Source organism: Symphalangus syndactylus, chromosome 2, assembly GCF_028878055.3.
Source record: "Symphalangus syndactylus isolate Jambi chromosome 2, NHGRI_mSymSyn1-v2.1_pri, whole genome shotgun sequence".
NCBI lineage: Eukaryota > Metazoa > Chordata > Mammalia > Primates > Hylobatidae > Symphalangus > Symphalangus syndactylus.
This window is the reverse complement of record NC_072424.2, coordinates 13,400,345-13,413,285: the sequence shown is the minus strand read 5'-3', so window position 1 is coordinate 13,413,285 and position 12,941 is coordinate 13,400,345. Positions and strand designations below refer to the sequence as shown.

The following is a 12,941-nucleotide window of genomic DNA, read 5'->3' as shown; positions in this document are numbered from 1 at the left end:
TACCTTATTACTGTGAAACACAGATCGGCCCATACTGCCGGGGGGCCGGGGAGTGCCAGGGAAGGGCGTGTGTAATCTGGGATTTAAAGTGACTGCAACAGAGGTCACAGGAACAGGAGGATGGGTGACTAAACCTTACACTGCAAAGCAAAACTGGGAAGCGGCTGCATCTGAAAATCTCATCTTCCTTTAGGTATGTCAGAATGAAAAGGCTAATTCCAGCAGGCTTAGATCCTGCAGATGCTTTTCCATATTCACATGGATTAAGTTTTCAGAGTCCACAAAGGACTTCAGGCGCAATAATGCAAAGAACAGCAATTATTTAGATAAAGGAGCACCCCAAAGTATTAAGACATTTCCTTAAACATACAGCACAGTCCCAGAGAAACAACATCCCAGACTAACATGGTAGGTTCCTGCCCTGCAACTGCAGGATTCCCATGACAAAGAATTCACAGCAAAAATAAAAGCTGGTGATTAGGAAGCTACAAAGGTGGTATACATCGAAAGCACTTTAAAATGAGATAACATGCATACCTGCAAGCATTAAACCCGAGTGCTGTTCCTCACCCACATGTCTCTCAATCTAGCACTCTCCTAGAATCTTCTAAAGAGAAATACCAGTCTTTAAATTTTTTTTTTTTTTTTTTTGAAGACACAGTTTTTTTTTTTTTTTGAGACTGAGTTTTGCTCTTGTTTCCCAGGCTGGAGTGCAATGGCGCGATCTCAGCTCACTGCAGTCTCTGCCTCCTGCGTTCAAGCAATTCTCCTGCCTCAGCCTCACAAGTAGCTGGGATTACAGGTGTGCGTCACCAGCTAATTTTTATATTTTTAGTAGAGACTACCATGTCTCTACCTACTTCACCATGTGGGCCAGGCTGGTCTCGAACTCCTGACCTCAGGTGATCCACCCGCCTCAGCCTCCCAAAGTGCTGGGATTACAGGCATGAGCCACTGCGCCCAGCCAACGCCTCAGGATTAAGCCACCTTGCCAATTTCTTTCCTCTCCTTGTTGTAATGAACAACATGACCTTATGTGGTGTTAGTACTATGCGACCCCACTCATGGTGCAGGCACGCCCCTCAAAGATGGGTGGATAAACTTGGAGCATTCTGGGGAAATCCCCCATGCCAAGTCTTTTTTGTAGCAGGGTAAGGTAGCTCTGCTGACTCACCAGCTTCTTTGCTATCTGGTTTTCAGCTCAGCAAGTTCTCAAACGTAAACAGGGCTTTATAGAAGAATGTTTACCTGGTAGCTCCTAAGAAACCAGTAATGATTCTTCAGAGAGGTTCTTGAGCTGGTGTCTAAGGGGTGACTGCAGGAGCAGGGCAGATGTGGGAAGATCCGCTTTGGGGCGGCGTCAGCCTCCCACTGAACCAGGAGGCCCAGCTTCCATTTCTATCAACTTCCAACCTGTTCTGCTTGGAAACCACACAAACTCGCACAGCCTTGGCTCTGAGATTTGACAAATATTATGACAGATGTTTTCCTGCGCTAGGTAAAAACACCTGTAACTGGACTCACACTTTTCCAAACACTCTGGTTACACAAACACCACACACACACACACACACACACACACACACACACACCACACTCCAGTCTTTTAAAAAGGACTGCTTTTCTTAAAAATTGTCATGTTGACTAAAAATGAGATGGGACCCATTGGAGTAATACATCTCACAGGATTAATTTTTTAATTCTGCCAAAACCCTCACTATAGAAATTATGTCAAGTAAAAATAAGATGATTGTATAACATAAAAAATCATCTCCTGAAAATTAAGAAAGATAAACCCAAACTCTCTTGCAGACAAAATGAACCCAAGAAAAAGCCGGTTGTGTAGAATAACCCGACAGCTGCGTCAGGGAGAGAGGCGATGTCCGCCCAAAGCCAATTCCCTGTGCGACACAAGGTGTCAGTTAACAAGAGACCTACAGAGATCCAGACAATTCCAGAGATGGATCCAGACAGTTCCAGAAGAGCTGGGAAGAGAGGCCAGGATGGGGATGATCAGTGGGTAACCTCTGACGGGGCAGTCTTTGGACAAACTGCCAACAAGCATTTCCTGTTCCCACTGGAATAATCATGCAGGCAACTGCTTGAAATGAGTGGGAAAACACGACTCTGGGGTCTAATTCTAACTTTGATAGAAAAATAAGAACAGGTGGGATCAGTGAGTCTGAAGGCTGCAGTAACATGAGGGCCATTTGGCTCAATGACGTGTCCCTCTTAACTGTGTTGTCACCTGCCCACTCGGTGGGCTGCCAGGTCTGTCTCAAGGCCTTCTCAGGGGACAGCTCATCCTCAGGAGGCAGCCAACCCCAACTTAGGGAACAGCTTCCCCAGGGGGGTCCTGCACCTGCCTGGGCTTCCATTCCCTGATCCTGCCTCCACCAACATTAAGGGCCAGGGCAGCTCTGAAGGTGATGGCGGAAATAACATCTCAGGAGGCTCTTCAGTGCCTGCTGCAACCCAGGACAGATCCCAGGCACCACGGTGCCCTCTGCGTCTCCCACAGCCAGTGCCTCCCTAGGGAGGCTGCAGAAGTTAGCGGGTAACATGGTTTTCTGGCAGACACAGGGCAGAAAAATCGGCCTATGGCATACCCATTTCCTGCTTTTAAATGTGGACAGCCTGTGTTGGAATTTTGTATGTTTCTGTCAAGGTAAGTGTTGTGGAATTTGTGCCATTAAAAAAGTTTTCTTGGGCCGGGTGCGGTGGCTCACACCTGTAATCCCAGCACTTTGGGAGACTGAGGGGGGCGGATCACCTGATGTCAGGAGATGGAGACCATCCTGGCCAACACAGCAAAACCCCATCTCTACTAAAAACACAAAAATTAGCCGGGCGTGGTGGCGGGCGCCTGTAATCCCATCTACTTGGGAGGCTGAGGCAGGAGAATCGCTGGAACCCGGGAGGTGCAGGTTGCAGTGAGCCAAGACAGAACCATTGCATTCCAGCCTGGGCAACAGAGCGAGACTCCATCTCAAAATAAAATAAAATAAAATAAAAATTTCTTTCCTCTCATCAACCCCCTACCCCCTGCCCCCGAACGTCCTCAACTCAAAGTAACCAACTTAGCTAATCTAACACAAAGGGTGGGAGGCCACACCGAATGCACTGGTTACATAGCAAACACAAAGTCTGGCTGGGTTTTAAAGCAGCCTTCATCTAAATCACACAAGCACAGAGCAACAATTAGCAAAACTGCCCAGACATCGTTTCAGGTATCAAAGGGGCCGAGTGGCACCGCGCCCTTGCTTGCACACTGAGTGCTCTCACCAATTTCCGGGCCTGGAGCGCAGAGGCTTGGACACCCGCGCAAACGCGCCAAAGGAAGTCAGGAGAGTGATGTCGAGTGTCTGAACCAACCCAGCCTTTTCCAGATTAGCTGCATCCTAAGAAGCCCCAGCCCTCATGTCTCTCAGTATTTAGCCATGGGAAGTGAAAACAAAGGCCTGCACATTGCTTCTGACTCAATTTCTTAACTATATTGTAAAGCTTCCTGAGAACTGCAGTATGAAAATTAGACCACTCATTATGGGGTTTCAAAAAAAAAAAAAAAAAAAAAAAAAAGGCAAGCCCATTCTCTTGCACCGCGCATTTTGAAAGTGTTGGTGGAGCCAAAGTGTGCAATGGGACCCCAGCTGGGCTGCAGGACAGGCCTCACCTTGGACCATGTCAGGATTCCCATTTCTAGCAATGGAACACACTCAACCTCGAGAGGCTGTGCTCAGCTCTGGACAGCACCCGAGCACCATCCCTTCTGCTCTTTAGCAGCTTTTCCTGCAGATTCCCAAAGTCTCCACCTCACCTCCATGGTGGCCCGCCCCATCACACTCCACTGTTTGAGGTCTCCTCGACTGTCCTGGGATCAGAAGGTTCCAGGACTTCTTCCTTCCTGTGGTTTTGTTAGCAATGCTCCTCATCAGGGCTGGCTCAGCCAGCCCTCCCCCATGAACCTTTCTCAGTCTAATTCTGTCACTTTGTCCTTAGTCCAAAAAATCTGCCACTCATCAAGATGAGAAAAACACTCCAAAAATAATCCAGGGAATACATGTGCCTGCAGAGACAGGCCACGGCATGGCTGCTTAGCCCCTGACCTGCGGAGCAGAGCGCACCCCTCCCTCTACGGCACGTGCTCCCTCCATTCATCACATGCTTTTCATTTCGTTTGACACCCGGGCTGTAAATCAAACTGTCGACTATGACTCGATGGTGATGGACGGCTGGCCTCAAGGGAGCGTATGGTGTGATGGGGAAAAATGACAGAGACATGGACACAGTCCCCAGAAGCCCCTCCCCACAACCACTTCAGCCCTCTGAGCCTGAGCCCACATCAAAGCCCACACAGCCCCACTTGCAAGCCTGGGCATGGCGGGCACTAAGCTAGGCAAAGTACCCACCGCCCAAATACGAATGGCTGCCTGACAGGGACCCGCTCCACCTAAGCCTGCACATGGACAAGTTTCAGCACACGGGCCTTGATGGGACCGTCAGCCTTTCTTAGCAAACGAAAGAACTGACTCTCCGCCTCACTCCCAAGTCTCGGAAAAATCTGCGTCATCCATCCCAGGTTGCAAATGGGAAGGGAGGGACCCTCCTGGCACAGACATCTCCTTCAACCAGAAGGCGGAAAACAAAACCCTCAGGTGATGAGAAACAGGCTGGAGGGACAGGGAGTGTGGGATCCCACTGTGCCCCAGCGCTGGACACCCAGAATGCTCTCCCCTGTTGGCGTCTTCACAGCCCAGCTGGGGTGCTCAGCCAGGCTCCTGCTGGATGTGGACGGGCTGAGAAAGGCACGTGAGGTCACTCTGTAGATGGAGATGACACAGAGACAGAGGAACGCCCTCGAGCGCGCACGCCAAAGTGCCTGAGCTTTAGTGGCAAGACAGCCAAGCGGTAGAAACCGATCAGAGAGGAGTCTCATTTCACAGCTTAACACTGTACGTTCTGGAAAAGGAGAGAGGGCAAGAAGCCGGCAGCAAAATGTATCTTGGGGTTCTGGTTCACAGTCACCCCAAATACCTGTCAATTAGGTTGAGCTGTGTGAAGAGCGCAGAAGGTTCTCCGCATTCGTGCGGGCTGCTGTCTGCTGCTGTCTGGCTACCCCGGGGGCCTCCTCCAAACACGGAGACTACCGATGCACTGTTCCCCCCGAGGCACTCCTTCCCCCCGCCCGCCCCAGACACTGCTTCCCACAAGGCACTGACTTGGCCTGAAACTAGAGACGCTCTTTTCCCAAAGGTGCCAGGACCAAGAGGACAGGCACTGAGAGTAAAGCCCCAGGCAGCCAACCCCAGGGGCTCCGGGCCACACTGTGGGAGGTTTAAACTCAATCATTGATGGAGACAGGGCACCACCAACCAGGGAGACAGCGCGATTCACTGTGGTGGGGGCAGGAGCTGAAAACTGCAGCTACAGAGCCAAGCTAGAAGATGGTGATGAATCCCCAAACCCCAGCCACAGACTCCAATTGCACTACACATCCCTGGCCCCCAAAATAAAAGAAAGCGGCCTTAACATGTTGCTATTAGAAAAAAAGTGGTGAGTATGAAGACATCCGCCCATCACCAAACTGACTGGTGCAAAGAGAAGCTTATGTTTGTGCTTGAGAAATGAGTAACAACAGAGAAATAAAACAATGAACCTGATTCACAGCTGCAGAATGGGAGGGCAGTTTACGAACCCCATCCCCAGAGTGGGTGGAGGAACAGGTGGGGTGAGGGGTTCCCTGGGGAGGGGGTCCCCACTCTGAGTTTCTCTTAAAGCCGGGGACAGATAAGGCAAAACATGAAACTTTACCCCTTGCAAAGAACTGCACTTTTGCCTGTGAAGCTTTGCCTTGGCTGTTTCCTGAACCTTTACCTTTGCATAAGATTGTTTGGGTATGTTCATTTGTGCTTTGGAGTTTTAAGGCATGTCTAGTTGACTATTGTATATTTACATAGCTAATGTAATTACAGCTAATCACATAATTGCTGGAAATGTGCATAATTGCCTGATCCCAACATATAATTATAATGTATAGCAACATTATGAATCCCATTTTTAAAATCCACATTTTGGGGCTATTTAAAGGTATTTATTAGAACTGTTTGTGGACTACCTATAGGAAGGCTTCAACTGTTTCTTTACAAAGTGCTCAAAGTGCTTTAAAAAACAAACAAAAACAAAACAAGTTCTGATTTTATAATGCATTTTTACAATGATAGATAAAAAGAAAACAGCTACCCAGAACAAAAACAAATAAAATCTCAAATACCAAACAGAACCATTTGTCAACACTGTGTGGATTATGTTCTTTCCTCGGGGAAAGAGAAAGTCACTCTCTCAGCCTGGAGGCTCTGATGGGTGTTTGCCAGGCAAGGAGGCTGCTGGAAGAAGGGAAGAGCCTCCCTCTGGACTTCTAGACCACTTCAGTAACCTTGGTGACCCTGGAGGCGCCTGTCTTTGTTCCTTATACATATGAGTGACCTTTCTTGGGGGCACATCCCACTGAGATGTGCTTCTACAATGGCAATTTCAACCCACTGAGAAGAGCAGAAGAGCCCATGACACAGAAGAAACCCACTGGGGAAGCTCCCTTCCACCTCATCCTGGCAGCATCTTCTCAGACTTCTCATCCTCCTCTGTGACAAAAGATGATGCAGAATGAGATTCCCAGAATTTCTAACTATCTATGTGTTTCACAGAAACCAGCTTGTCTCCTTTTTCCTCATATCCATCCAACCAGCTCATCGTTCTCATTCCTTTTATCCTCTGTGGTCGTGAGAACATTCCAGAGGTGCGGAATGTTTCATGAGCTTGTTTATTTAAGAGGAGGTCCCTTTTATTTTTTGCAGAGGAAATGGAGAAGCACCCTCCCTGAGTCATGTTACAAGGGGACTAATCACAACTCAGCTGATACCATCCTCGGGACCATATTCCACGTCTCTAACACATTCGAACAAAATGCAGTAAAATGAAACACATACTTTTTTCAAGTTGCAATCGCAACAGCCACAGGAAAGGGGAGCAGTGTTTATGGACTGATTCTATCATAACCCACAAGAAGCAGCTCTAACAAAAAGTCACCACCAACAACAGCCATTGTGGTTTATTAAGTTTTACAAACCCAGGGCTCTGCAAGATGCTCTTCTGGGTTCCCTTTGCAATGCTGAGTGATTGTTAGCTAGCCCTCATTTCCAACCAATAAATGTTTGGGGCAAACCAAATGAGCTCTGGCATAATGCAGTAAGGTAGGTACTAAAACCCTCCAGCTGGTGCAGTTCACAATGTCAATCATGTCAGCAAATTAAACAGATAGGAAAATCGCAATTATACTTGAGAATGAGGAGACCACCATCTTGTCCTGATCAGCCTATGGTATGAGAGGGCTCCTTCGTAATAATTCTTACATGGTATTATAGGACTGTTTGATAGTAGGCATCAGAAAAAAAAGGAACAAATTATAAATACCAAACTCAAAGAGTTACATTAAAAAAATTAAAATCTGGCTTTTACGTCGGTTAGAAAGAAAGACCATTATTCCAGCTCATTTGGCTGGAGTCCCAAAGACTGTCCGTGTCCTGCTCTCAGAGTGGAGACACAGCCTGGCAGAGCGAATCCCCACGGCAGATTCTGGGCACACAGAATGATCAAGCTCCATGCCACTTTTTCTTGCTTTGACAGTTTCAAGGAGGAAGGGGCTGGACAGGCCTTAGAAAACAGGGAAAGGTTGTAGAAGTATCTGTGCAAGGGTGATGCTCAGATTCCACCGGAGTACCTGGAGTGGGACCCTGGAGAGGCCTGCTTGATTCCAGCCTGGGGACCCACGACCAGGGCTTGATATTGGGATTGTGTAGCAGGCGGGAGGGGATGAATCTGAAGGAGCTGGTGTAACCAGACATCAAGAACAGGAAGACAAAGTTCCTACAAGCCTGGGAGCAGACCAGGTAAGCACAGCAGAACACGGCAGCTTCATGCTTTTAATCATTTAGAAGGAAAACAAACAAACCTAAGGGACGCGGAAGTCCTTGTGTCAGGTGTAGGCAGTGGGGAGGGAGAAAAAAAGTTTGACAGGCTCTCTGTATATCAATACAGAACATTCTACAAGTAGTTGACAGAACAGAGACACAGTGAGAATTCAAAGCTAGAGGGAGTGTGTGTGTGTGTGTGTGTGTGTGTGTTAGATGTTCAAGGTCTTCAGGTGGAAGAAAGAGCTGAATCCAAGGAGCTGATATGAGAGAAGGCCAAACAAAAAAACAGACTGCCCGGGTTCCTGGGTGCAAACTGCCTACTGCTCAGCACCTCTCCGGCAGCACCTGTGAGATGGGTACCACCTGTCCTGACCCATAACAGGTGCCACAAGGACTAAGTCAGCTTATACACAGGAGGAGCACCAACAAAGCACCTGGAACCAACTGTGAGTACTTAATGAGATGGCCAGGGAGCTGACATACAGATAGTGACCAACATTGGAGTAACTGCATTTTGGCCTGTCTGCGTTGATAGTTATTGAGAAATTTAAAATACATTAACTGCAAATGTATCTGGAACACTATGCATAGACAAGGTAACGCAAACTTCTGTTATAAAAAATTGGCTGAAAATTTCCTATTACACATGAAGGGAGTGAGAAGGTTGGTGAACCATCCTTCAGCACCTGTCTGGACGGGACAGAGGGTCTGCAAGCAGACAACGGTTTTGCCCAAGTCAGGTTTATACAGCCATGGAAACACAGAGAGGAAACGCTGCTGGCTCTTCAATCCCATTCTAGTTTCTGATGCAACACCCCTGGAGAATCTCGGGTGCAGGGGGTGAAGTCAGCCCCAGGGGCATTCCTGCTACCAACCTTGGAAAGCTGAGTCATGAGAGTGTTCCAGAAGCAAGTACTCAGTAACCTCAATCAAGCACCTTTACACTGGAAGTCAGGAGTAAATTTTACAACTCCCCATACAATCTGGTGAACCCATACTGTGGAATAGTCTACAAATCAATGGGGCCTGGGCTCTTCAATAAGTCCAATGTCTCCGAAAGTCAAAAAAGCCCAGGGGATAATTTCAGACTAAGGAGACTAGAGAGATGTAACAACTAAACACAATGCATGACTCTTATCTATTGCACAGGCAAAGAGACGTGGAGGAAATGCGAATAAGCAGCCTATACTAGACAATACTGTCCCTGAGGTTAGATTCCTGGGGTTCATTCCGGTATTGGGAGCATGTAGGAAATTGGATAAAAGGTACCATGCCATAGGCAGTCCAGAGTAAAGTGCTGCCCCTGCATTTTTTCAGATGGTTCTGGAAGAAAATCCATCATCTACTCACACAGTGTCTATTTATATGTATATCTCTATCTTTATCTCCCCTCAAAGACATCTGGAAAACTGAATGGAATATTGGTGTTCACTGTACTATCCTACCAACCTCTCTGTAGGTTTTTATAATTTGTGAATGTTTACTTTAAAAAAACCCTTTAATGCCAAACTCCTTATACTGAACACCAGGAAGGTCAGTGCTTTTGTGATCTTGCAGCGCAGAGTTCTGTGGGGCCGTGGAGTCACTCAGCAGAATGTCTATGATGTCCCCACTCTGTGTGGTGTGAGCCACATCTACTTATAGGACAGACAATTCCATATGGACAGCTGCAGGGGAAGGCCTGTGGGTTGTGTATTCCTGTCCGCAAACTGGTGGGTCAGCTACTAAACTTCAGTGTGTGCGTGAAGGGTGCAGAGGGGGCTGCGGAGCCACCTTCGCTTCCCTCCGAGAGCCACCCTGTAGGGCAGTACCAGCAATCACCCTGAGCAAAGAGCAGCCCTGTAGCACTGACCCCGTCTGGCAGGTGCACTCACCCCTAAACCCGAATCCACATGGTGGCTTCTTACCACCTGCTAGCTGAAGAGCGCAGTGCTTAATCAACACTTCAGAGTTTTGTCCCCAGGTTTCCATTACATTTTAATTATGTTTATTTTTCCTTTCATGAATAGAACACTTCCAGACATTTCCAAAGATACCAGGGACACGAACATACCACGAGGGGTAATGCTGGGCTCTTCAGGAATCTCACAGTTTCAGGGAATTCAGCATTGTAAATATCTTAATCGAAAACAGGTAAAGTCTTGAGATTTCAGGAAGTGAAAAAAGATGGTCCTAATCAACATCATCTTTTATATGCAAAATAACCTTAGGTACACAGAAGACATGGACCTCAGGGCCCACCGGCCCTGAAACTGTCCTCCTAGTCCCCAACCCCACCCCAGAAGCCAGGCCTTGTCCTAAGCCAAGGACAGGCCCACGGCCAAGGACACCCAGCAGAGGGTGCCAATGGAGTGCAGTGTTGGAATCAGAGGAGGGACTCTGGCTTGCGGGGGGTGGCACAGCCAACTCAAGGGAGCAGCCAGCAAAGATGTGAGTGAGGGACTACGTATGTTTGGTAAAAACCGCCAAACACGCTCTTACCTTCACAAATTCTGTCCAATCGCTGTCTCTTGACTTTGTGCTTATCCACAAGGGCCATTCTTTATGGAACTTTGCAACTCTCAGATCAAAAGGCAAAGCAGTCCTCTAAGAACTTAGGGGAACTCGCAGGAGTCTGCGTGCATGACGCCACTATGAACCCTGAAACAAGGAGAAAAGAATCCTTACTCTCTGGAGACCGTCCAGGCACAGGACAACAGCTCATTGGGGACTTAACTGCTACTTTCTATAAGGGAACCTGCCATGCGGACACATGGGACTTGCTCTTTTCCCAAAGCACTGGGAATGGAGGCTGCACCAAGTGCAACTTAGCCGCCTCCTGCTTCTTATCTCATAATAGAAAGCAAGCGAATACACACAAGACAATCGTCAGTTATTTCTGGAAGCAGCAAATTCCAACAGATCTCTTGCTTTTAACTTTAGGGCTATAAATGCCAATTTACTGACCAATTTGAAGTGTAATAAATTGTATTCCAGTGGCAGAGACCAAGTGACAGCCAGCTGGACATGCCCCAAATGCACTCGCACTGAGATGCAGACGCACACTGTGGCGACTCGAGGGGCTCTGCCAGGGCCTTCTGCCAGGTGAGTCACAACAATGCTTTCCAAAACAGCCGAGCAGGGGTCAGGGGTCAAAGCCACAGCTCAGCACAACACAAAACCCTGACCCTATCACGTGAGAACGTGGGTGGGAAGTCCCAGAGCTCCTAACCAACTTTCGTCCGATGCCACCTTGCAGCTGGAGGGGACCACAGTCAGCACCAGCAAGGGCAGGGTCCCGGGCTGCTGGCCTTGACACTTGGTCCCAGCTATATGGGCTGAAGTATTTCTTAGCATGAGAGTGTAACCATCCCCATGACGTTTCAGGCAGAGGTGAGGCTGATGGAGGAGGCAAGAAAGGTCTCCCATGTGGTTTGGGGTATGTGGGATTTTCTAGAGGGAGACCTGACTGCGGCCTGGGGAGGAGGAGCTGCTGCCCATCCTCCTTCTGGAAGGGTCAGGATCTGAGCACTTGGGAAGCCTCTGACTGTCACCAATGTGCCGGGTGAGGTCCAGATCATTAACGGCTGTCCCCAGTATCCCTGCTTTTGAGTCACTGCTCTGGAACTGCATTCTTTACATTGATTAAAGAAGGCTTGATGAATTTTGGCCAGGCACAGTGTCTCACGCCTATAAGCCCAGCAGTTTGGGAGGCCGAGGCAGGCAGATCACCTGAGGTCAGGAGTTTGAGACCAGCCTGGCCAACATGGTAAAATCCCGTCTCTACTAAAAATACAAAACTTAGCCGGGTATGCTGGCAGGCACCTGTAATCCCAGCTACTCGGGAGGCTGAGGCAAAAGAATCATGTGAATCTGGGAGGTGGAGGTTGCAGTGAGCTGAGGTTGCACGACTGTACTCTAACCTTGTGACAGAGTAAGACTCTGTCTTTAAAAAATAAAAAAAAAAGGAGGCTTGAATCTCAATTGGGAAACAACATTTAAGGCCCACTCTATTGTCTTCTGTATTTTTTCTTCCAAGGAATACAATTAAATCAGTCTTATTTTAAGAACACCACCACAACCACATACACACACACAGAAAAATTGGTTCTCAGTGATCTAGCAAAAAGAAAGAGGAGAGATAAAAGACAAAAGTGAGGCCCCAGGGGTAGAAATGAGGATGATGATGTATGGTCATCAGTTATGCAAAACATTAAGAGTTACTTAATCAAAAGGTCAGATTGCAGGTCTACCAGGTTTCTGTAAGTTAATGGCTAATTTCCCAGCAACGAGGCTGAAAAGGCATCCGAAAGATTTATGGCGATAATTACGTGATTTTTCAATAAAAGAGCTACGAAAAAGCACAATTTCCAATCACGTAAATAATTAATGTAACATCCCTGAGATACCAAACCCTTTCAATGATCGGGAAGTTCCCCCAAAATGGGGAATGACCATATCGGATCAGTCAGGAGATGGAGATTGTCCTAGAACGCGTGGGGTTACCCTTGAGCAGATCCATGTGGATGTATTTTAAAAACTGGTTTTGCTAGTGTTGGCTTTTTTATTTTTGGTGAGACAGGGTCTGCTCTTCACTCAGGCTGGAATGCAGGGACAAGCTCATGGCTCACTGCAGCCTCAACCTCCCAGGCTCAAGCAATCCTCCCACCTCAGCCTCCTTAATAGCTGGTACTACAGGCATGTGCCAACATGCCTGGCTAATTTTTGCATTTCTTGAAGAGATGGGGTTTCACACCATGTTACCTGGACTGGTCTCGAACTCCTGAACTCAACTGATCCACCCACCTCAGCCTCCCAAAGTGCTGGGATTACAGGTGTGAGCCACTGCGCCTGGCCAGTGCTGGGCTTTCTGAAAGGCAACCACATACAAAAAGAGTCCCTAACTGTAGCCAACTTAAGAGTTATTGGAGGGGGGACGGGTTGGGGGGCAAACCTATCAATCTGAGCTTTTGTCCATCCCCGCCACCCACAAGT

General features: G+C 47.9%; 1 protein-coding gene across 11 annotated transcripts in view; it reads right to left on the bottom strand.

Annotated features, from left to right (window-relative positions):
* CTBP2 (C-terminal binding protein 2) overlaps positions 1–12,941 on the bottom strand; it is a 173,416-nt gene that overhangs the window by 40,516 nt on the left and 119,959 nt on the right. For all 11 annotated transcript variants that reach the window (XM_055246067.2, XM_055246027.2, XM_055246029.2 and 8 more), the window contains one exon: positions 10,449–10,607. In XM_055246067.2, coding sequence (XP_055102042.1) covers positions 10,449–10,506 — 58 coding nt within the window. In that variant the 5' untranslated portion in view covers positions 10,507–10,607. The remainder of the gene's footprint in view (positions 1–10,448; positions 10,608–12,941) is intronic.